The sequence below is a fragment of the Fringilla coelebs genome, assembly GCF_963513975.1.
Source record: "Fringilla coelebs genome assembly, chromosome: Z".
Classification (NCBI taxonomy): Eukaryota; Metazoa; Chordata; class Aves; order Passeriformes; family Fringillidae; genus Fringilla; species Fringilla coelebs.
This window is the reverse complement of record NC_140031.1, coordinates 80,573,044-80,598,944: the sequence shown is the minus strand read 5'-3', so window position 1 is coordinate 80,598,944 and position 25,901 is coordinate 80,573,044. Positions and strand designations below refer to the sequence as shown.

The 25,901-nt window shown below is 39.5% G+C and overlaps 1 protein-coding gene across 1 annotated transcript in view; it reads left to right on the top strand.

Annotated features, from left to right (window-relative positions):
• Positions 1-25,901, top strand: part of FBN2 (fibrillin 2) — a gene marked incomplete at both ends in the record, with an annotated part of 118,672 nt that overhangs the window by 30,796 nt on the left and 61,975 nt on the right. Inside the window, 11 exon segments of the mRNA XM_084224742.1 lie at positions 1,061-1,186; positions 3,756-3,908; positions 4,685-4,918; positions 5,727-5,864; positions 11,675-11,794; positions 12,333-12,458; positions 13,132-13,254; positions 14,279-14,401; positions 19,613-19,765; positions 20,516-20,569; positions 24,033-24,158. Coding sequence (XP_084080868.1) covers positions 1,061-1,186; positions 3,756-3,908; positions 4,685-4,918; positions 5,727-5,864; positions 11,675-11,794; positions 12,333-12,458; positions 13,132-13,254; positions 14,279-14,401; positions 19,613-19,765; positions 20,516-20,569; positions 24,033-24,158 — 1,476 coding nt within the window.

The window sequence follows — 25,901 nt, the reverse complement described above, 5'->3', positions numbered from 1 at the left end:
CTCAGAATTTCCAGTCAGAGGTAATAGCGATGTTTTGAAATAATTACACGTGCAAGAACCAGGGATGGGGAAGGAGAGACAGAGATTTGGCTCAAAAACCAGTGAAACAAAAAACCAATTACTTATTACTGCTCCAGTAAGTTAAATAAATTATTCTTCCACCCGGATTCTCCATGTTAATTGGTTTTTCTGTCCTTGTGGTGAAGACTGTGGAGTTTTCCTGCCACTCTGATCACTGCCTAGGTTTCAGGAAGGTGCTTTTTACCTTTCCACCATCCTGTCATTCTTGGACAAGAGCCCTGGACAGTGCTAAACTCCTTTGCATGTAGCCAGTTGGGAAGGATGGTGTGCATCCTGCAGCTTTGCAGAGGTGGTGAAAAACTTCCTTCATCTGCCTTAAACTCGCCAGGTACAAATGGGCTTTGCCCTGCTGGACCACTGGTTTGGAATTTGGCAGCCCCTGGTTACACACAGCAGCTCATTTATGAGTGTGGTGATGTCTCACTTTATGCATATTTACAGACAAAATTGCCTTGGTGTTCCACTGGGACCTCTGCTTTCAGTCAGCAGAAATATTTGAACGCATCAAAAGGTTCGTTGGCGTTTGAAGGGCTTGGCCAAAATTCTTTCTTACCGTTGGAATGTTAGGGGGCCAGAAAGCAGTCAGATCTCATGAGCAATATTTGTGTGGTCACAGGAAGCCCAGAGATGTCCTGGCTGGCTGCTGTACCATCCTCCTCCCTTCAGCCTGAACGCAGGATGTGTATTTTGGCATTCTGTTCCATGCTGTTCTGTGCTTCTCAGAGGTGGCACTAAGTCATTCAGGAGGAGGAAATCTCAGCCTGCTCTCGTGTACTCTCTGCCTTCTAGTGTTAAACACCTGTGCATGTACAAGGAAAGCCTCCAACAGGTGGCAAACAAAATATTTTCAGTAAGGAAGCAGCAGCAATGTTTTATTCAGAATTTATTAACAACTTCATTTCAAAAAATTTGTTTCCCTCTTTTTAGTGCAGTATGAGTGCTCTGCTAATTATCCCATTATCCTTTCCTTTTTGGGTAGATATTGATGAATGCAGCATCGTCCCAGGGATTTGTGAGGGTGGTGTTTGCTCCAACACCGTGGGGAGTTATTTCTGTGTCTGCCCACGAGGTTTTGTCACATCTGTGGATGGATCCTGCACTCCTGGTAGGTGCTCCAGCCATCTGACACTTCCCCCTGCCCCAGGGCCTCACTCTGTTGTGCATGCAAACACAGGAATTGTTAATTTTATTTGTTTCTCGAATCTGCATCTGATGAACCCAAAAGTTAAGGTCACTTTGGTTTTAAAGGAGCAAACATTTATCCCTACTTGGTGCTTCAAATCCCATCTCACACAGGTTAATTTAACCTTTAGTGGTCAACATAAGGTACAAAAGTAAACTCAAAAGACATTAAGTAGCGTATGCTGATGTGCAAGTAATTTGTCAGAAACAGGTAATGAAGTAAACCAAGTGTTGGATTTCATGTGATTTCATCTTTTACGTGACAGTTTATTTAATAGCTATCCCTACATTATAAAAACCCATTTTGCTTATTTCCACGTGTGTTGATTTCTTATACATAGGTGCATGTGTCAAGTATGTGATTTAAAACATTCTGGCCATTTAGCTATAAATACTGCATACCATGTATAAAAAACCTTAACAATTGCTAACAGTAATGCATTTTCTAGAACTCATGTGGTTCTTCTTGTTTCAGATATCTCAAAGCTCTTTGTTCTCATATTGGGGAAGGGGTAGGAATTCTGAAGGAGTTTCTGACTTGCAGATAAATGATGTAAGCAAGTAGCAGCACATGACCTGCAAGTGATTTAAAATTAATAATTTTTTAAACAGTGTAGCCACCTTCTGTTATTCAGGTTCATCTGAGGAGTGCCAACTTCAAATGCATTGTGGCTAGCCTCAGGAATACTGAAAACCTATGATTTCCAATATGATCAAAATACCTGTGGATTTTGGCGTGTTTTACAATTTGATTTTTACAGTCAGCTCCCAAAGCCTGAGTCCTGCAGAAAAATCACATGCCCTAATCTGACAATAAAAGATCATCTGCCCTTGAAGGAGAGTAGTTTCCACATGGCATTACTAAATATTCTGTTGTGCTTTGAGTCAACTGAGCAGAGCAGGCTGAATAGTATTTTTTCATTTAGATGCATTTAAGCAAAGGAAAGAAATCATTAAAAGAATTTATTGATGTTGCTGTTGTTACATGAAGTATCTCAGGTTTTGCCATAATAGGGTTATATATATATATATATATATATATATATATATATATATATATATATATATAAAAATATATCTAGTTTTTGTTTGTATTGCTTTGTGTTTTTCTTATCATCCATATTTCCTTGTTGGATTGAGCAGACTTTAGGATTGCATGGTGGATTAAGGCAAGGCTAATGCCACTGCACCTGTGTGATCCTGCAGTAAATCCAGTGTGGGATGCGTGGGTCATATAATTCTTGGGTGCAGTTTGGATGTTGTGGGGGTTTTTGGTGGGTTGGTTGGTTTAGCTTTTAATACAATTTGTAAAGCATTTTCATCCTTACCTCAGATGAACAGGGGAAGGTAGCTTTGAGAGCTCATGTTGATGCCTTTTTCTCTGGCCCTGAAAATATGACTTAGACACAATTAGGGTGATAAAAAGGGTACATTTTATATGAGGGTTCTCAAGTACACAAATTCATCAGGTAAAAAAGGCCATCAGGTAAAAAGATGCACCCACTGTATAATGCATGTGCAATTTTTATAGATTCTGAAAATTAGCATATCTGACAAGAGCTCCCCCAGTGAGGAACCTGCCTGGTGAAGTAATTCCCCCAGTTCTAGTACCTTCTGGATTCTCCCCCCTCAGGATGAGATCCAAGCCCTGTTTACAAAAGTCTGTCTTGGAAAGCTGGTTTCAGCCTTGGTTTCTAAGGAGAACCAAGACAGCAAAGGGATCCTGGATTTTTTTTTTTTTTTGTCTTTCTGCCGAGGAAAATGTTGAAACTAAGCTACAATATGGGGCTACAAAGCTACAAGTACGTGTGTAAAGAATACAGAGAATGTGGAAACCCAGGGCACCAGGAATATTTCTGTGTCTGCTCTGTGGTGCCCTGACCCCCAGGGGAGCACTGACTCTGACCCTCACTCATGGAGAAAGTTTCCTATACCTCAAGATAGGCTAGAATACACAAAAGTGCAATAGATTATACAGAGCAGTGCAGGTGTGTCACTTGGTAAGAAATTGAGGGTTTGGGATTTTTAGTATATTGTGGATGGAAGCAAGATGGAGGGCACAGGGTGTTGCCCTGGGTTTCTTCTTCATGCTTCTTTTTCCTTCTTCTCCATGGGTTTGGGTGGCATTTTGTAATTGGGCAGAAAAGTCCTCATTGCAGCTCTGTGGGATCAGTTGTTGGGTTAAAAGGGAAAATAATCCAGGTGTCAGTTCTTAATTGGATGGTTTAGTCTTAAAAGGCCTTGTAACAAGAGATTGTTGGCCATTTTGTGCCTTCTACTATGAAAAGCTACAGCAGTGAGACTGTTTTACTGACAAGAAATAATAAACACCTGAGTCCAGACATGAACTACTGTCTCAAGCGCCTTCAATCCAGACCCTGAAAAACCGACAACTGGCACCCCCACAAGAGGGTGTATAAAAGAAAGAAGGGTCAAACCAAAACAGCATCAATGTCACTGGTTTTGGTTTTTGTCTTTACCTTGACTGCCAGATCAGAGAGCAGGCAGCTGTTTCTCCAGCTCTGCGAGCGGCCGCTGTGCACAGGAGCTGCCCGGGAGGTTCACCAGAAGGCAGTGCTGCTGCGAGTCTGGACACTGCTGGGCCAGTGCCTCTGCCCCAGAGGTGTGTCCTGTCAGGGGATCTGGTGAGTGCTCGCTTGGTTTGGTTGGTTTATTTTCTCCTTCTTGCTGTTCCCTGGGTGGAGGTCACTGGGGTGTTTTAAACTGCTTTAAACAGTTTAAAACTGCTTTAAACAGTTTAAAAAGGCTAAACAGAAAAAAATAAGGTCATGGATTGCATTGTTATTAATTTCTGTGGTTTTAATACTGATAATTGCCATCTGTTAACCATTTTTCTTTTTGGTCCCTGGTTGCTTGGCACTTGGTTTTTTAATGTCCTTTTGTTGGCTTTGGAAATAGTGAAATGGGAAGATTTTTGTGAAATGGGAAAGATTTTGTGGTCAGGCTTGAAGAGGAAATTACTCGTAGGGTCCATAGTTAATTTGGATTTAAAGGAACAGCTGCTCTCTTGTTCCTTGCATTTTGGGTTACCAGTTTTTAAGTTGTTCTTTCAGTTCTGCTCAGAGAGGAATAGTGCACATCCCTGATGAAAGACATTTTCTTTATCAACACCTCTGAGAAACCAGTGAGTTACAGTGCTGCTGTCAACACATCAAGAAGACAGTTTCAACCAACAGTTAGACAAATATTCCTAAATTACAGCATTCCTTTTTATTATTTCCTCAAGCAACACCTGCCACAACCGAGGGAGCTTCGGAGTGGCAGGGGGAAGACGCAACATCACGGAGAGGAGGAGTTGCCCTCCTGGTTTTTGTAGCACACAGGGAGAGCTGTGCCTTCCTTTGGAGCTGCTGTGGGAGGCTGACCTGGTGTGCTCTGCTGTGTCCCCCCTGTCTGACAGATGAGCACCGCAGGCTCTGTGTGGACGGCGCCCCTGCCCGAGGCGGCGCCCGGCGCGGCGGAGCAGCAGGGCACGGCTTCCATCCCGGGGGCAATGGAAATGGATTCGGACCACGAGGAGCTGGGTTCATCCCCATCCCAGGAAGCAACGGATTCTCCCCAGCTGTGGGCGGAGCAGGGGTAGGAGCAGGTGGTCACAGCCCTGCTGGAAGTGGCCCGATCATTACAGGGCTGAGTAAGTGCTCGTGTGCTTGTTTCGCTTTGTTTTTTACGCTATTCCGTTTTTCCTTTATTTTTACTGCTCAGTGTGGATATGGTATGGTGCTCCTAACACTTAAAAATGATTTTGCCATTCAAGCATGTTTTAAACACCTCAGCTGATACATCAGGAAGGTCAGGAGCCCTTCCTGATGTAGGAAGAGGTTTTTTGCATGACTTCAGTTTGAGAGTCCCAGAGCCTGTGTTGTCCCTGTTGAGGTGTCTTTGTCAGCACTAATAAAACTCAAGATTTCTAGGTGTTTTCCAGAAATTACTGAAGTTAAAAATAAATGTCTTCTGTATTTTCTCTTCCAACTGTAAAACCTGCTTACTCTGCAGAAACACTGCCTTGGCTGAAAGCCCAAGGTGAATAATTTTCTGGCAGAAGTCCCATGGATGTAAACATTGCTCATGACATGTGTAAACACATCCCTGGCATCACAACCATAGAGATCATAAAATTTAAGAAGTATTATTAAGACAGGTACACCAAAAATTGCTTTTACACAAATTGTGGTTTATCCCTGAGTTCACTGACAGGCTCATCAGGATATAGACAGAAATGGTAAATCATATTTAAGAATGTTTGTCTAATGTGTTTTTTTTTATTTCCAAGAGCTGTTTGTTGTTGTTAGTTTACTGTCAACAGATAGTGCTTTGAAAAAGGTTTTTTTAATGTGTTTGTGCACCTCACAACATCCTTTCTGAAGCCAAGTATAATATTCATATTTACTGCCATTTAAAAATCTGAATATTTGTCTCTCATTCTGATTTTTTTATATTAGCAATACTCAATCAGACAATAGACAACTGCAAGCACCATCCCAACCTTTGTTTGAATGGACGTTGTATACCAACCCCCTCTAGTTACAGATGTGAATGCAACATGGGATATAAGCAGGATGCAAATGGGGATTGTATTGGTGAGTGCACATTTCAAAATCCATTTTTCTAATGTTCTTGAGCTTAAAACCAGGGCTTTTTTATAAAAAGAAATCATATTAATTTTTAATGATACTGCTCTTCAGAGAGAGTGCAAAGACCATGGTATTAGTTACAAGAATAATTTCAGTTTTCTAGGAGAGCTATCTGTTTTCTTAACAAGAAAATAAAATCTTGAATTGCAAATACTGCTATTGAGTATTCCTACTCCTGTACTTAAAGGCTAATTGAGCATTTTGTCACATTCAGTAAAGTAAGTTCTGCTTCATTTTCTCTTTTGTTAGGCTGACAAAGCTCCACTTTTGGGATGTAGTATTGTTATGATCAAGATGATGAAGGGTAGAATTTATGTTTTGCCTCCTCATAAGGATTAATGGCTATTTGAAAGATATAAAATGATTTTAAAATTGCGTTACTTAACTTCTGGTTAAATTTGAATGAAAATATAGAATGTTAACTTTATATAACAAGAACTGAATTTGGGATCCTATACTTTCATTCAATTCCTGTGGACTTCACTCTTGCAGTGTCCAAAACTCATCAGTTATTTCAGAGAAAGTATAAGATTTAGGGGTTATTGTGGGGTGATTGTGTGAAGAGGAACCCCCTATGCAGGATACACTGATTAACGTATAGGATCCTAAATAAAAAATTGTGGTTATATTTTGGTTTGAACCCTTGCTTACTGAGTCTTTATAAGGAGAATGAGATCTGTGAATGAAAAACACCACACAAGAGCTTGTTAGCAGTAGGTTTGCCTCACAGTAGGTGTGGGTTGAGAAGCAATTTCTCCTGTGTCTGTCGATTCCAGCTCTCCTCTTAGTTCAGCTGTACTCTTGCATCAGAGAGCTTGGTTGTACCTGCACCATTCCTGACCACTGTACCCCCCTCATTTTAAGAAAACTCAGTTAACAGGTGTTCCACCACTTCCCAAGCAGTTGCACTGCTCCCATAGTCAAATATCCAGAAAGTTTCCAGAACATCTAATCTAATTTAAACACTACATTTGCAAAAGATTCAGCTTTTGTTATTTCTCGTCTTATCCTCACTATACAAGGAAAGCAGTTCAGTACCTTCTTCATTTCACTTTTTTGTACTTGAAGGTTGGTACAGTTCTTCTTTCAAGCTGTTCTTTATGAAGTAGGGAGCCCGAATCTTTTTTAGCTTTTTTATTTGGCTGAGAGTTTTCTCTACCTCTGATCTCTGACTGGGAAGTTCAAAGGGCTTAATCTCTTGCTGCATCCTTGGGTCTCAGGAGCCATAATCACATTGTGAGAGGGGAGTAGGAGTTTTGTGATGTTTGTCTTGCTGTTCTTTATAAAAGATGGCTTGATGGCTCTTGATGGCTGTTCTTTGTACAAGGAGTATGGAGAACCCTGGAGCATTTGTTACAGCACTTGATTTTGCAACACTGAAATCAATAACATTTTTAACTCTGGTGGGCCTTGACACTCAAGGACTATCTGGTGTCTTGGACTGTTTGATCTCTTTGAAATCTAGTTTACGTCTTATATTAATATTTTTGTTACTCGGGCATCAAGTTGAAAATAACATCTGAAGGACATAAGTTGTAGCAAGTAGAGCTATATGAGCTTCAGTTTTTTAGTTTTTAGGTGTCATTGGAGCATGGCAGTAATCTGTGGTTTGAGAGGCCCACCAGTTTTACATATCTGGGTGCTGGGACAGAAAAAGACAATGTGTTCTTGATAATGTGGCACTCATTCTGTCCCTGTCTCTTCTGTGGGGTCACCCTGCAGGACACTTGCTTGGCACTTCCCCTTCTACTCCAGGCTTGTGATAATAGTGAAGTTGTATCTGATTTTCAGTTTGGGGTTCCAGTGCCTGAAAACTGTGAGGATAGGTTGATAGGTGCATTGGGGGAAAAAAAACTGACCTGGTTAATTACCTAGTTTACAGGTATTTGGCCAGTAAAAATGTGTCTTCACTTAAAGAACTTAATCTTGATTTTGCAATGCTTACCTTAGCATGAAAGAGTAAACTGAAAGCAGAGACAATTTTGGATGCACTGGGATAAAAAAAAAAATCAATTGGTTTAACATAAGCTGAAGGTGCAGTACCAGCTACAGTGCTGTCCCACATGGAAAGCATGGGAAGAGACCACCCCAAAATGGCTTAAAAATGTTTAAGTGTAATTTTGCCCATATTTTTCTTGAGTGAAATAAATCAGTCATTACTAGTTTCAGCTCTGCAGTGGTTTGCCTTTTCAGTTGCTGCTTGAATTCAGGTGTTTAGTAAGAGAGTAAACTTTGTGAATTACAAATAACTCTGTGAACTCTGTAAATAACACAGCTTTGTTTCAGTTATTTTCTAATTGTATTATAAAGAAGTAGCCAAAGTATCTTAAGTTCTCCCCCTGAATCTGAGATTTGTGAACAGTAGTTGCTGCCAACTACATGGAAATTTTCTTAGAAATATAGACAGGATATATATTCTAATTTATATAGATGTGTGTGTATATATAAATTCATATGTATAAAAATTCATATATATATATATTCATATATATATATATATATGAATTATAGTAGATTTCTGTATTATAATTTGAATATTTATCTTATTTCTGACAGAACAGTCTTGGGGCATTGGTAAATAGGGTTAATGGCACATAAATGAACACTATATCTGTACTTCTCTGTCTGTCTGCCTGCTTCCAAAGCAATAAATTAAATCCAGAAATGGTTACATATTTTTCTATGGAGTTAAAGAAAAGTCCTGTTTCAAGATTAATCCTGCCAAACCAAAAAACTGTGGTGTTACTTGTTTGTCTCTGACCTAAACTTGCATTATGCTGTTCTCACAACAGAACATTCCTGATGGGCCAAGGACCATGAGTGTCCTAAGTGGTCTGACTCTGAATGGTCAATCCTTTTCTCCAAAATAGACAGGTTTAATTTTCCTTTCCTTGTTAATTTCTTTTTCAAAAAACTCTGGATACAACTGTAGAGACTTTTGAAAAAGTGGGAGCAAACCTGTGGGTGTGCTGTGTTGAATTTTAGTTGTCTTGTCAATGCAAACAGGCCTATTTAAAATTTTATAATTTGTCTCCAGACTCATTGCAGTGAGCTTTTTAAGGGGATTTTGGAAGTTTCCTACTGTGCCTGAGAAAATTCTGGCAGTTGTTAGTGATGAAAAACTGAAAAGTGGAGATGTTGTGAGGCAAGTGCTGAAAGACAAACATTTGACCTTCAAGGGGGTATGCTGGGAGATAGAATAAATGGGTTAAATATCTCTGTCCTAAATGTTTCCTGTTTATACTGCTGGAATATGCATGCCTGCAATGCAAAATCAAAGCCAACAACTCCTTTATATTAACATACATTTGCCATTTCCCTCAGTTATCAAGAGCCTATAAAAATAAGATGCATATTTCATGTGGAAGTCATGTGCATGAAGGATGCACATGGCTTTGGAAGGATTTTCGAAGCTTAAGTCAGCTGTTTGATAGAGAACCTCTGCATTCCTGCTGCAGAGTTTATAAACTTACAGACAGATCCTTTGGAGCATGAACATATGGGCTTTTTTTGAAGCGAGTTGGAGCCTGTAATAGAGAGGGTCCTAAATGTCATTCTCTGCAGGAAAACTAAACAAAACAGATGAGTGCTGTGTCAAGTATCTATAAGTTCTCTCTGTGCTCCCTTATAATAAAGTAAGATATAAATACAGTAAATTCATTTGAATCAGGGCACTTGACAAAAAATTATTGTCAAGATGTGATTCAGAGTTTGATGTTCTGTTGGTAGCTGAGGACTTTCTTTGTTCTGAAGGGGTAGTGTTCAGTCCTCCCTGACCCCTTTCTATATCAGCTGGGCACTGAGGAAAAATCATCTCTGGTGAAAAATCACTCCACTCGTGACAAAGAGCATCCCAACATCCAGGCATGGCAGGGAAACATGAGGGCAGGGAACTACTGCAGTGACACAGACTGGCATGTAAAAATTCAGTTACCTCTGTATTTAACACCTTAAATTCCTCTTTTCTTCATCTTGTCTCAATTCCTCTGGTTTTACTGCAGTGGTGGTGGGATCAGCAGGTATGCAGAAGTGAATGAGCTAATTACTTGTGAGGGGAGGTTTGAATCTTCCATTTGCTTTTCCTTTATTCATTTAAATGTTTACACAGATTGTATCTGGGCACCAAGACCAGGCAGTTATATCAGAGACTTCTGTAAACACAGATCTCTTTTTGTACAGTCATGCCCTGGGCTTAAACTTTGTGTTCATTAACTCAGTAATTGTTGCTAAATATGGGGTGTTATTTATTATTAAATTAGAACAAAATTGACCTTTTGCCATATTTTATAGTGACTTTAGAAGTTATGTGTGGAACAACACTTTCTAGAAAGTACACATAAATATTCTTATGATTTCAATTTCTTGACGCATCCCTTGACGCATTCTTAAGATGTAATGAGCTAAGTTCTAGAACCAGATTTGATAAGGAGTGAATGGAAATGATAATGAAAATTGCCCTGGGGTTTTCCTGGTATTTCTGGAAGCACGCACTGCAAAATGCAGGGGACAGTCATCATTGTTAGGAACTGATCAGCTTCAGAGTTTCTTACGGCAGCTTTCAGCCAGATGCCAGAAACTCTTGCAGATCACCACTGGCTTTTTGGTGTTAAAAGACTGCCTAAATGAAGAGATGAGTAATTACAAGTACATTGTAAATAAAGTGAAGGACCTAGCTGGAGGAAAAAGTCAAACTAGCAAAAGTTGCTGATAAAGAAATGGGGGATTTCATCAAGGGATCCATTTGTCACCTGAAAATTGAGCTCTAACAGAGAGTAGCTGCTTAGATCATCCTTTAGGAGCTGCTGTGGGGACTGAGCCAGCAGTCCTGCCCTACCAGATCAGTGGGATACACCCACTCTTCTCCCTGGATTACAGTGGGCAAGGGTCCTGGAGGGTTTACAGAAATGTAATGGGGAGAGCAGTTGATGTTATTTTAGATCTGGGAATAGCTGTCATGGCCAAAGACACCTCTGACTCACTGGTAACTACTAGGTATCAAATTTGGGAAAGGGTTCTTGAAAAGAACTGTCGAAGTTTTCAGAGCCCCATGTCAAATAAGAGTTATTTCTGAGCAGTTAGCTGACATTTAAATTGGTTAAAATGTATTTGGTTGCACCCAAATACCCAAAACTTTTGGAAAGGAGAGTAATTTACATTATAGAAAAGGGTTAGGTTGAATCTGGCATTACTCAGTTCAAAGACTGGGACTGAGGGAGCAGTGGGGTATAAATAAATGAGATGTGGTGCACAGGCTGTGGTCTCATTAAGAATCCCTCCTGCTGGTGTGCAACCCCTCCTCAGTTTTTTACAGCAAACCTGTAATATAATAGGGGTGGGTTTTGGATGCCATGGTTTGCTCTCAATTTTAAGTGCCTGCTTTGATTAGTATTGTTTTTTCTTGTGAAGAAGCATAAATGGCCATTGAGTTAAATTAAACTGGGTTGTATTAAATCAACCATGAAGGCAACCATCAGGTCTAAAAATCCCCCAGAAGATTCTTCTTCTGTTGTCCCTCAAGATGCTTACAAATGATGCAGTGCTACTTCAGTTCTTACAAATGCCTGCCTAGCTGAACCAAGAACAGCCCTGTGTTCCTGGCAAAGCACTGATTTTTCACCAAGAACAGGCTTTAGTAATTAGCATTTGGCTGCTAGTTACCATCTTTCTCACTCAGAAGCTTCCAGACTTGGGGGGAAAAAAAAAAACAACCTTGTAGACTTTGTGACGTCACTAATGCTTCTCTGTGCTGCCAGCAGATGTAGATGAGTGCACATCAAACCCCTGCTCCAATGGGGACTGTGTCAACACACCTGGTTCCTATTACTGCAAGTGCCACGCGGGTTTCCAGAGAACTCCTACCAAGCAAGCCTGCATTGGTAAGAAAAATCCATGTTCTGACCCTTTGCATCAGACTCCATTTGAATTTGAAAGATAGGAGTGCAATTTCAGTAAATCCCAATGTTAAATTAGTTGGCGTTGTAGATCTGGGCTGCCACCTCCTTTGTTTTGTTGTTGTCTTTTAATATTTATCCATTATTCTGGAATATCCATCCGGGGAATTTCCTAGACAGGAGTTCTAAAAAAAAGAAATAAAAACCTGAATGACAGGTGGTTTTTTGTGTATGCATGCAGATGAAAGTATTCATCATATTTTAAAAGTATTCATGAAGAAATTGCAAAGTATCACAAAATGTAGCATTTGCTGTACATGTGTGTAAAAATATTATTTTTCCCTGATGCAAGGAGACTAAATTCTTAACTTCCTTTTGAACTTTTCTCTAAGTAATGTTTTAGTGATGTACCAGTATTTTTCAAAGCAATAATTGTCTCTAAGTGCATTTTTATCTTAACTGTAGTTCTCTGTTGGTGTAGAATTTTGTTTGTTTGGCTTGGTTTGTTTTTTCTTCCCCTTAGATATCGATGAGTGTGTTCAGAATGGTGTTCTTTGTAAAAATGGAAGGTGTGTGAACACTGAGGGAAGCTTCCAGTGCATTTGCAATGCTGGGTTTGAACTGACTGCAAACGGAAGAAACTGTGTGGGTAAGGACCCTTGTAAAGAATGGGGCAGGCATTAGCTTGGTGGTTCTAGAAATTGTGCTTCATACTACAGGTGAGGAACATTGAAATTACCCTTTTTGAAATACTGTGAACTTAGAGGCCCCTTCATTCAAATAGTTGTTGTACAGAACCATATGATCTCAAAGAAAATTTGAGTTAATTTTTGTTTTTGAAGCTGCACCTCTTGTCAGGAGTCCTAAGAATAATGTTTTTCCATAAAGCTTCACAGCAAATGATTCACAAATCAGCATTGCTGAAGAAAGTACCTGTTTTTAAATTTGGCTGCATGGTGGCAAGAAAAACCTAGCAAGGTTTTTCTTGCCACCATGCAGCCAAATTTAAAAACAGGTATTTTCTTCAGCAATTTCTCTCAGGCAATGGAAGCTATTTATCCTCTCATCTATGAAAGAAAGACACACCCTGTCCTTCCATACACAGCCTGCTGAAAAATGCGAAGCAACTGATCACAACATGAAAAAAAATTTGCTGCTTTTTCTATGGAGTGAAAACTCTTGAGATACTTTATCAGAGTTATGATCAGAAATTAATCTTCAAGTGAAGGAATATGCCACACCAGTCCTGACTGATTATTTTCACTGTGTTGTCTTCTGGAGGCTGAGAAACTAAAAGTAATTTTCTTTGCAATGTTTTGTAGACCACGATGAATGTGCCACCACAAACATGTGCCTGAATGGGATGTGCATAAATGAGGATGGGAGTTTTAAATGCATCTGCAAACCAGGATTTGTCCTGGCTCCAGATGGACGTTACTGTACTGGTATGTGAAATTTGGGGAGGGATTGATTGAAAATGGCTTTTCCTGTCTGTTCATCCCTGCAAGAATGGCAGTCTGGTAACGTGGATTGCTTCAAAGCCATATAACACCTTGCCACTCACTAAAGTAGATTTCTTTAGCTGCCTGGAAATAGATCCTTAATTTACTGAAAGAAGTATTTAATAGTATTAGGAAAGCCACAATGATCAGTAAATTAGCTTCTGAAAAGTCTTGGAGCATTGTAAATGCATCAAAATATTCAGGCTCTTTGTGAAAGGGTAAAGTGAGCAGCAGTGTGGTAAATTTAAGATGTTAGAGAGATTCTGCATTGATGAAGTCCACCCCCACACACGTATTTTCCACATCATTTTCCTGATAATTCAGAGTGCATAGCACTTGGGTCATTGTATGGGTCACACAGCTTTGCAAACCTTTTAAAGTGCAATCACTAAAAACTTCTATTAAACATTTTAAGAATACAGTCTGATTTAGCTTCAGTTTCAGCAGACTAATTGAAGATACCTGTTGCTGCACATAGAGGTATGTTTGGGCTGAAGCCACTTCTAGTAAATCATCTAAATTGTTAGTCTTCTGATTTGAATTTTAACCATTTCTACTAGTTGTGCTTTTCTTAATAACATTCAGTTGTGCTTAGAAATTGGTGACCACCTAAAAGTTCTTTGAAATTAAAATTAACGATCATAAGGATATTTTGTGTCTAGTGCTCTTTAGCCATACTTTAAAGCAAAATTGAAATATGGGATGGACAAAGGGGAAAACTTATCCTTGATTTTGCTTGATGGGGAATATGAAGTACCTCTAATCCTAAAGTTCTTCTGCATGTTTTGGAGATTTTTTTTGTTTGTGCAGCTGGAATTTTGGTTATTCCAAGATTAAATTTTTATTAGAAATAAAACAAAGATATTGTTGTCTGCTATCATAAAGTAAATCGGTAGTGTTCTGAAACTGTTAGCTGTAATCTTACTTAAAAAGAGATTGATTGCTGAAGTGTCGTGCCTCCTCTTAGATATTGATGAATGCCAGACATCAGGAATTTGCATGAATGGTCATTGCATAAATACTGAAGGCTCATTTCGGTGTGACTGTCCACCTGGCTTGGTTGTTGGAGTTGATGGTCGTGTGTGTGTAGGTAAGTCAGATTTATTCTTTTCTCTTCATAGAAAAACAAGTGGAATTATTAGGTTAATTAATTATCAAATGCATAAAATTATTTCCTTCTAAATAATGTTGACATCAAACCACAAACAAGATGCAACCCCATAATCCTATTGTTAAAAGACAAGAAACTTAATTTCCTCTGTGGAATGGGAGAAGCAGTACCTCTTGTTACTCATGTAAAAGTAAGCTTGAAGTGCCTGCTCTTCCTGGCATCTCCTTTTGGTTTTGAGACATACCCGTTCTAGTCTGATGAAAAATAATATTTTGCCATGTAATCAGCCTCTTATCCTCTCAAATGGTACTGGTTGGAGTTTAAGATATTCTTTACTAAGCTCTGCTAGGAGCTCTAGCATATTTTCAGGGAGCTCGTGGGGCAAAAAATGGATAATTTTCAAGATGATGAATTACAGAAGTATAAAAGGCAAGAAGTATTCAATCCCTTGTTCTCTGCTGATTGCTGATGAGGAGGGAGGAGAGAAATAAATATTTGACAGGAGAGGAATAAATATTAGGGACTTCTGAGAGTTACAATACTGTGTGTACTTTGCAAAATTCCTTAATTTAATCCCCAGGATTTTCCCTGTGTGTCTCAGAACATCAATTCTACATCTTTGAAATGTCTCCTTCCCTAGCTCCTGCATATGTCTCTCATCAGGCTACAACTGTTCTTGCTGATGGACTCATGGATGTTGTATCTGCCTTTGTCTTATCAGCATATTTCCAGATAAAGGAAAAGCAGACTGCATCACAGTGCTTGGAGGTTCTCACACCAAAGGGATGGGACATACTAAATCCTCATCTTCTTGTTATCAGGTCATTTCAAATAACATTTCAGATGGTGCTAAAGTTCAAAATTCTTCAAAACAAAATCTAAGACAAGTGTTTCTACCAAGTGACAGCACAAGCTGGCCCCTTCTGTTACCAGTTCAGCTTTAAAAATGCATGATAAAAACTGAGACTGTCTTAAAAACATAGGCTCAAAAAAAGCTAAAACACATTCTCAGTCTCTCAGTTGGAACACAGATTTTGTTGTTTTAAGTAAATTAAATGTTCTAGTAAGCAAAACTGTACTGAAGATTGAACCAACAAAAGCAAGTTGTGTTCCCTCCTGTGTGGTAGTGGAATTGTTTTCTTCTGGTTTATTAAAAGTTTGGAGAAAAGCAGTGAGAAGTAAAACAATGAGAAAAGGCCTGTTGTACTGTTTTAAATATTGGAATTTCACTGCTCAGTGGCACACCAACAAACCCAGATTTGAGTACAGGCTGTTCAGTACCTTTTTTGTGTTCCAAGTTGGCCTCATCTTTACCCCTGTCAGTGATACAGCTGCAAAGAATCAATACAGTACTCAATTTTCTGTGCTTTCATTTACCTAATGTGGCCACAGTACTAGCAGCAAAAGGCTTGACAGGTTGGCCATCGTCTGTGAACACCATTTATTTAGAAGTTACGTGCTGCACAGCTTTAAGGTTTACCATAAATGCTTACATTTTCAACAGGAAGTTCCCTTCATAGGACAAAAAATCTTAAAGCAGAATCATGATCTAGTTGGAAAATTCATTAAAAAAAGATGATGTAATTATTCCGGCCATAAAGTAACATAGCAAATTTAAAATACTGCATAACAAAATATCCTCACATGACTTGAGAATAGAATTTCCAAGCCAGTGCACTGTTCAGAATGGTGTATGTGTGTTTATATGTAATCCACATGCTGTGTTAACTACAGGAATTCTGTGTCTGGCTATTCAATTCCATATTTTGCATGACCTAAATAGTACTTCTCAGACATTCTAGCTGCTAGATGATCATTGGTAGTTTGGAAATTAATAACTTAAATTGTACATCTTGTAAGAGCATTCCCACAAGTCTGCTAGGTAACCAGCAAGGAATATAAAACCTGAGAGCCCACAGTCCAGCTGCCCCCTCTTTCTCTGAGCTCTATTTTACTTCTGAATAATGACCTTGATCCTGGTGGGGGTACACATAGAAAGGAAATGCTGGTTTACTTAGTATTTCTAAGTATGGCTGAGTCAATCACAAAATGTTATACAAGCTTGAAGAAGGTGCAGCAAAGGGGAACAAATGCTTGGAAAAGGAGCAGTTACAGAGTCATGGAACAGCTAGATAAATACTTGGAGCCAAACTTCCAATATTTGAATATTTGCAGGCTTTTTAGGTTTGGCTGTACTTTCAGCTGCAGCTCCATGCTTGGACACCTCAGCTGGCTCTGTGTGTGAGCGTGTATCACCTCAGAACTTGTGCTGAGCTGTGGCTCTAGCTTCACACAGTGTTGTTTGTTCTCTGCTGAGACACTTCTAATTACCTCTGCCCAGAGACAGAGTCATCCAGGACAGAGTAACTAAGCTTTATCTTACCCTGGTAATTTTGCAGAGCCAAATGGAGAAGTGTTTGTCATAAGCCTGATTTGTCCTTCTAAGGCTCCTGGATGGATGCAGTGACTTTCCCTGAGTGTGGGTCAAGCACTGGTCCGCCTGATGTTGACTACAAATGTCAATTTCTGTAGGTATTGAAGTGCTACACTGCCAAATTTAAGAGTATTTATTATAGAAGTGCCGTGCCTTGGGACAGAGTGGAGAGTCCCATAAGCAGGTACACAAGTACAGTAGCAGCAATGCTAATCTCTGATCCCAGGGCAAAAAATAAATTCTTGGTGCTCTGGAATGAGTAGCCAAAGGCTAATCAAACAAATAGAGGGAGCAGCACAGGGTCATCAGTAAGTACAGACTCAGAGCTGTTGTGGGTTGGAGAACCTGAGCTTTGTGAGGTGCCTGCAGCAATTGAATCATCCACAGAGAGGTGCCTGTCCTTCTCATTCTTGCTCCTAGCACAACCCAAGGGGGGACATTCTCCCTGTCATACTGTTGCTGTGGGAGAGCCAGTTTGGTTCTTCATCCTTCACAGGCTTGGTGAATCACTGATGGTGTAGATCAGACTGTTTTCCTGTAATTAGGCACAAGATTGTCCCCAGGTTTTCTGTGTCATGTCTCTGAAAGCACTGATGTATGCTGAAGCACTTGCTCTCTAGTGCAGAGCAGTTGCTCAGTACCTTTGTAGCTTCCTTCAGCTGCTTCCCACACTCCACATCTTTGAAGACCTTCCTCCAGAGTGATTCCTTCATACTTTCACAGTCTTCTGTCCCTCTGCAGTTTCCCTTGGTGCCATTTCCTTCCCTTGACTTGCTTCTCCATTCCCTCACAGACACATAGCTAGGGGGAAGCCTCCCCTTCTGTGACAGGGCAGTGATTGAAGTCCCTTTGTTCATGGCAAAACTTGTCAGGGTAGCAGCTGGACTTGTCTGAGATGGAGGGAAAGGATGTGATGCCACCAATTATTTTGCAAAGTAAACGAACAGACATTTCTTGTGCAAAAGTCCTGGACAATTTTCAAGCATCATAATCTTTTACTGATGTCAAGTGCAAGCGAGTTGTACTGGCTTCACCTAGATTCTTGGCAAGGAAAAAACTGTGAAATCTAGGACATATGTAGCTGTGCTCCAGAACTATCTGTTCCATGGGACACCAAAAGCAAGAGAAAACATTTATGTGCAGGCAGTACTGTTATACAGGAGCCAGCTTACAACGCTCAAAGGGCCGACAGAACACATAAGGAATTGCCAGTTCTTATTTGGATTGGCCCTGGATATGCAGCATTCACTGTAAAGCTTCTCATGCAACTTTCCTTTGTTGTTTTGGGGTCATACTTCAAGCAAGGAGCTGTCTGGATTCCTTCAAACTCGTTTCAGTTTCTGAGTCCACTCAGGCTCATGTCCAGGCCACAGTGCATGGTGGTTTTACTGGGGGACTGTCAAGTAGCATAAATTAAAGCTGAGTTCTCTTCTAGCCCATAGAGATACCTGAAACAAAGAGTATTTCTGCAGCTCCTGTAGAATTTTAGGAGTCAAAAGTAAAAGGCTATTTATCTGTACCTTGCAGTTCTCAGCTACACATTTTTAGAAGAACTGTCCAATCACATGCTTGTTAAAAGATCTCTTATACTATCCTGTAAGCAAACATGGGAAAAAGCACTGCAGCTTAGAGAGACCAAAACCAGAAAAGTACAACAAAACCCAAACAGATGCATAAAAAGCAGTCTCAGAGACATTCTCATAGTTCTTGGATAAGTATAGGAGATTAATATTCCTGTAAAGGTAGGTATTGAGGGTGTGTCTTGGAAGACATTTCATGCATCTGGTCGAGGCTGTCAGATTGATTTATGTGATTAATCAGCTGTAAGATTGGCAGCATGTACATGGTGAGTCCTAACACATGTATGGCTGGCCTGTATAATTTCTCTGCTGCCTTTTTTTGACATGATTTTTGGAGTTGAAGAACCTTTCAGGCGTTCTGTGTTCTGTTTGTGTGACAAGTGGTGGTTTATCCAGATCACCATTTCCAGGCCTCTCCCCAAGGATGGCGCTTTAGCTTCCAGAGTGTGTTTTTAATCACAAACCCCACAACGTCTCTCATAGTCTGGGCAGTAGCACTGCTTTTCTTCCTGCCTACTTGTGTGTAAAATTTGCTAGATTGCTGTTCCCAGCTAGATTTTGGAGCCTCTTTGGTGTGCTAAACCAGCACTAGTGCCTGTTTATGTACAAACCTATTAAGATGGTCGTGTCACTTAACTGCTGGTCTGAACACTCTGCTAAAATTGCGCTTCTGTTCATGATCTTGTGAATACAGCTGGAGACCATGCTCCTCCTTCCAGAAGCAGGTATTCTCCCATATTACCAGCCCTGGGCTGCTGGTGAGTTGTCCTGCCTGAGGAACCATTTTGGAGGTCAGAGATGTCTGTGGTACTTCCCAAAGGGAAGAATCAGCCACCACATGCTGATCCGGGCTGTTCTGTGTTTCTTACTGGGGTATTTGTTGATGGATTTACAGAGCTGTGTGGGTTGCCCTTCCTGGGTCCTTTGGAATGCCTTTGAATTTGGTCACAAAATCCTGGTTTAGGTGGTTTGAAAGTGCTCTGGAGAAAGTCCCAGGAGGCAACCGCACTGAGAATTGGCCTTGGTCTCATCAAAATTATTAAGGCAGTGCAGATGTAGCCAGTGTGACCTTTTTGTTGACCAAAACTAATGGGTTTTAGCCTTTGGGATAGTATGCATACATTTATTTTTCAGCCTGAGGAAATAATTACTTCTTCCCTTGTGCTTTGTCTTTAGATACTCACGTGCGTAGCACATGCTACGGGGGCATCAGGAAAGGGCTGTGTGTCCGTCCCTTCCCTGGTGCTGTGACAAAGTCTGAATGCTGCTGTGCCAACCCTGACTATGGCTTTGGAGAGCCATGTCATCCCTGCCCTGCCAAAAACTCAGGTAAAATTTCTGTGTTTCTTTGAGTGGTGCAGTGAACACACAGACTTTAAACAAAACTCTTGTTGAAATCTCATTGTTGATTTTTATTTCATGCTCTAAAGAACAGTGAACAGGGTGAATTTGGGTTCCTGAATTAAATGTTTGCTATAAGTAATAATTCTTGCAAGAGAATAAGCAGAACTCTCCAATAAATCTGTAGATTTCCTGGTCCAGTCAATCCAGCTTAAAAGAGCAGCCCATATTATTTCTAGAAGTATATATTTCATTTTATAAGAATCAATTCCTTAAGTAAAACTGGGAATTGATTTAAAAACAGAATCTCTTGACTACAGAGATAGTCTGCATCTTGGACAGAATTTCCATTTAGTATAAATGTATAGAAGAAAACTATTTACAAAAAAAACCAAGTAAAACTGACAGCATGATTAAAAGCAGTAACTTGAGAGGACAGTCGTGTCAAGACTAAAAAAATCACCTAATTTTTTAACTCTGGTCATCTAAGTTTGGTTTTGTGTGTGTATATATATATATATATATATATGAAAGTTGAGGATGGAGTGCTACCATACAGATTTAACTAAATTATCCATAAATGGTTATTTCATGTGAACATTGGCATTTCATTAGTTACATTGTAGGAAAATTACTTTGGAAAAAAAATTGCGTGGGTTTAGTTTAGAATGAAAGAAGGTGAAATACTGGAAATAACGTTTTCTTTTCTCTGATATCTCCATCTCCACAACTGAGCAGCTGAGTTCCATGGCCTGTGCAGCGGTGGAATAGGTATTACTGTTGATGGAAGAGGTATGTTGCATATTCTATTTAATAAATACGGTTTACGTTATGGTTCAGGTCAAATTTTGGGAGGAAATTTCTGAAGTGTTTTTTTCTAGAAGGCAGATGTAAGTGGCCCCTCCCCCAGGCAGTTCGGGAGGTAAATTTCTTTCAAGAAAAGTGGATTAAATTGTTTCTTTAACAACATTTTGTTGTTAACATTGAAATGTTGTTACATTGAAATTTTAACAGCTAATTAACAATTTAACAATTCAGCATCTTAAGTTCACCCCAGGACAATGATTCAAAATTAAAAAAAAAAAATCCACAGAATTGTTTTCTTGATAACATACTAGAGTTTTTAACTTAAAGATGAATATGTTAATTTTAGTATTTTAATCCTCAGACTACAATATTTGAGTGCTGTCTAGAGAAATTTTTTTTTTTTTTTTTGAGAGTAGCGATTTTTTCAGATCAGCCATAAAACAGGAGTGACTCCTCTCATTTTACAGGAGTCACTTGCATTTGCAGTTGAATTTCAGTCAGTTGGGATAGTAATAGAGCAGTTTTTCACTCCAGATCCAGTGTTCACTCATGGATCGTGTCCATGAACAGATTGTATCTCTGTAGAGTTAAAAACTGGAAGGGAGTTTAACTGAAAAAAAACATATCCTTATGAAAAACAATCCTGAAAGTGACCACTTGCATTTAGTTTTGGGAACTTCAAAGCTCCAGGTCCTTTTTCTAGTACCACAGAGACAGGGATTTTAAAAAATAATGGCTGAGCCAGGTCTGAAGTAGGGGCAAAGCATGCTGCAGCTGCCAGATAAGTAAAATGGGTTGAAGAAGGAATAGGAGGATATAGGAACATAAAATTTATTGCTAGGTATTTGTCTGATGTGTTAATAATTATCCTTGTCAGCATTAAAGCTCCTATTCTATGCAGCAGAAACAGAATAAGAACTCCCATTATTACCTTTAGCAATAGCCTAAATGACTTCTAAAAATAGTACTTAAATAAAAGAAATTCTGGTTTTGTTCAGTACTGTAAGTATCTGCATATTTTTTTTCTTCGTTGCTTAACATGCTGTAAACTTGCATGAGTGCTGTGAAATCCATGGAGTTTATGAATTCTCTCAGTTTACTTTTCAGTGAATTATAAAAGATCCATTGAAGAATCTCTAAATCTCAGAGGAATAATGTCAGCATTCATTAATACTGTTGAACAAGCAGCATCCTACCATAAGAATTTGCATGCAGCCTGGTGGAGGGGTTCATGTGTCCTTTTGGACACATGGAAAATACAATTTCTCCTTAAAACATTGAGACAACTGTGCTGTCTACCAAGTGCCTGACAAAGATCATTCATGTCTCAACTGAAGTCCTCTTTTGTTCAGCTTTCTAGAGCGTACACAGGGTTTTCTGTGCCTCTTGTAGAGCCACATTGCCCCCAATTTCCATGCTTCTGCTCCTGTCACTACTTGTACACTCCTTGTGTGGCTTGTCCCCAAGATACAGACATGTCTAATGAACTGCAGAATGCATTTTGCTCTAAAGAAATTACCAATCTGAAGTGGCATGCCAAATTGTATTTTCTTACAAGGTTTTTCAGATGTCTCAGAGCATTGAGTTTTATCCAGGGGTAGCATGGTTTTTTCCAAATGCATGTATGATTAAGTGTATTAAATCAGTATCTAAACTGCACCATGGTTAAAGACGAAATACTCTTTACAAAAAATTGAGCCTTACAAGTATAAAACAAAGCCTTTCATGAATTGTCATAGCTAGGCCAGCACCCTTTCTTTCCAGGGTTTGGGAAATGAACTATTTAAAGTAATGGGCTTACCATATGAGAAGAAGGAAAATATTGAAACACCCTCTTTTCCTCAGAGGCAAGAAGTATTAAAATTAGTCTGTTCCTCTTCTTACAGTTCATATGAATATTTTGGACTTTTCCAACTACAGCAGAAATTTTATATGGAACTGTAAATTCAGGGTATATAACTCATCCATCATCCTGTTCTGTCTGTCTGAGGAAAAATTTAAATTTCCGGTAACTTCTTACAGGATTGAATATGCTGTAGTTTTGACCTGTGCTTTACTTATGTATTAGGAAAATTTATGTGTCAACTAGTAATGTATAACTTCTTACCTAGATCCCTAAATGAGGCACTGGGTCCGTGGGCTAGGTATTTTGCATCAAGCTTTGTGTTACAAACACGTAGTTCCCTGACAGTTTAGGTTGGAAAGGATATCTGGAGGAGATCCAACCTAACCTTCTGCTCAGAGGAAGGGTATATTCAAAGTTAAACAATTTCTCAAAGCCTTGCCTGGGGGAATTTGGAAAATCTCCAAGGATAGAGTTCCCATAGCCTCGTTGGGCAGCTTCCTCAACTCATGGTGAAGATTTGTTTTCCTGGTGTTTAATTTAAATTTCCACTGTTGTATCTTGCAAGTGTTGTCTCTTGCCATGTTGTTGTGCACCTCCATCTTGTTTGTAATCATCTAAAATCATTAAATCATTAAAATCAGTGCTGTTGGAGGTCCCTCTGATCTTCCCTCTCTTCAGCTGAACAAATCCAGCCCCTTCAGCCTCTTCTAACACCTCAGGCACTGATGCTGCTGAGGGAATTCAGCCACACTGACATGAGCTGTGTGTAGTTCAGGAGACACCTGGAGCACTCTGATGGGAAAATTTCTTAATCCTGGTGATAGTTTAAACAGAGCAGAGGCATTACTGGACCTGTTGATTACCAACACAAATGAACTAATGAGTGATGAACTAATGAAGTAATTAGTGATGTCCATACTGATGGCAGCCTGGAGTGCCTTGGCCATGCCCTATTGGACTCATGCAGAGTTGAGGGTTGTGGGCCAGGTGGAGGGTAAAGACAGCACCCTGAATTTCATGAGCATGAACTTCCAGTTGCTTAAGGCATCAGTGAATGGGATTCCCTGGGAAACTGCCCTCAGGAGGAGGAGCAGAACAGAGCTTTGAGGATGTTTTCCTGAGATCACAAGAGCTCTCTCTTCACATGTGTAAGAAACCAGACAAGGAGGGGAAAGAACAGCATGGCTGAGTAAGGATCAAACTGAAGTGGGAGAAGGAAATGCAGTGTCAGTGGAGCCAGGGAAGGATGCTGTGAGGAACAGAAGAAAGCTGCCCAGGTGTGTAGGCGTGGGACTGAGAAATCTAGGGCACTCTGGGGCTGAGTTTAGCAAGGAGTACCAAGGTTTCTACAGTTGCATAAGAGGCTTGAGGAGTGGGCCCATGTAAAGGGGCCCAAAACTGGATGCAGTATTTCACATTTGGCCTTCTAGTAAATAAAGGAGTAATCACCTGTTTCAGCCTTTGGGCTGCACCTGTGCTGTGCCTCGGCTCTGACTGAGAGCCCCAGCATCCAGTGAGTCAGGTCTTGTCCACACCTCTCACAGGAGCAGGTTTGTCATACCTGGCAGTGCCTGATTGTCTTCTGTCGTTGTGCTGATGCAGATATTAACGAGTGTGCTTTGGATCCTGATATTTGCTCCAATGGGATTTGTGAAAACCTGCGTGGCAGCTATCGCTGTAACTGCAACAGTGGCTACCAGCCTGATCCTGCTGGAACCAACTGTGTGGGTAAGTTTTTGTTGTTTGGTTTTTGTTTTTTTTTTTTTTAATTGTGGCTGAATTATTTATCCTTTCGTTGATGCTGATTTGACCTGACAGAATTTATGTTGCAAGACATCTGCTTCTTCAAGCTACAATCAAAATGCAGAAAACCTGGAGTGATGCTTTTCTCAATCACTGCACAATTGTTATTCTTACTGCATATTTCGCATACTGTTTATTTTTGTATACTGTATATTTTACTGTGTTGCTGTTTGGGATGTGTAAGCGGGAGGTAACATTGCAGGTTTCACTCTCCATCTAATTAATTTTATTATTCATGACCATACATGAAATCCAGTGGGGTTTTCTTTTTTATTTTGGGAATTCTTACACCACAGAAAAAGTGCATTACACCACAAGTGCTTTGTACAATCATGATGCTTGTAGCCTTGTAATTTTAAGTAGAAAGGTGAAGTTTGTTTAAATTAAAAGCTAATAGAAATCTTTCAGGAACCATCAGGATATCCAAAGTATTGTCCTTAAGTACTGTGTTTATTTTGGTAAATTATTGCTCTCTGCACTTAAAGATGTACTGACCTGTCCACTGGCAAAACTCCACCAGTTTTGCTGGGGAAAACCTGGTCTATAGCTGCAGTATAGTTTTCATCTCAAACATTCCTTCCTGGTGATGCAAAGGAAACACAAAGTAAAGAAAGTGTCTCCTTTCATCTGCTTGAATAAAGGAACTTTACATCTAGTTACTTCCTAAAGCCCTAAACATGACCTTCTGGCAAGGAAAGCACTGCTGCAGAAAAGTGTTGGTGGTTTTATTTTTAAAATGCTTCATGTAATATTCGTTCTCAAAGTGGATTGGGTTTTATTTAGCTAGCTACTCTTGGGATTAGGTAAGTGCTAGTATAATCTATGTATTTACTTAAGTAATGATAAAGCTGACTGAATGTGAGGATGTGTTTATTCTTGGATAGAATTTTTCCGTAAAAGAATTTAAGTGTGAACACTCAGATAAAAGGTTGAAAGATTATAATTAATGACACAGTTTATGAGATGCCAGGAAACAGAAATGGTCATCAGTCAGAATACAGACAGTATTTTTGTCAGGTCTGACTGGGTTGGTTCAGTGTTTTTACAGAGTTTATCCCAAGAGATTACAGTCCAAATCTGAAGTTATTCAGTGAGATTCTGATGAAATAATGCATTCATCACACTCCATAGTTCGGGCCAAAGGATTTTATGACAACAAGCTCAAAATTTCTCTTGAAAATGTCAGTTTACAAATTTGGTTGAAATCTGATGAAGTTAGATTAAGACAGTTAGATTAAGATGATAAAGAAGAGCTTTTTTTTTAATTTGTGGCTACCAGACTTAAATGTTGGATTCATCATCTGGGGAAATTTAGGCTTTGTTGTCTGAATCCTACAGGAATACACACAGCTTGGAAAATCTGAAGAAGTTGGGGAAATCAAAATTCACCAGATCATTATTCTATTGCATTCTTACTTCTATATTTTTAAACTTAAAAAAATCTCTCTCTAAAAATTGATTTGATTTAAAATTTCAGTTGCAGTATTAGGTTTTGGAAATCAAGCAGTCAATAAAGAGGAGGCAGCTTGAAGCAGGATGAAATGTCATGTTTATCCTGACTTGTCCTATCAATACTCTTCTATAAACGTAGGTTATTTTGACATTGATGGGCATTAAAGGAAAAGGCTTAAAATTATATTTTTTCTTTTTTTCATAGAATAAATAGTA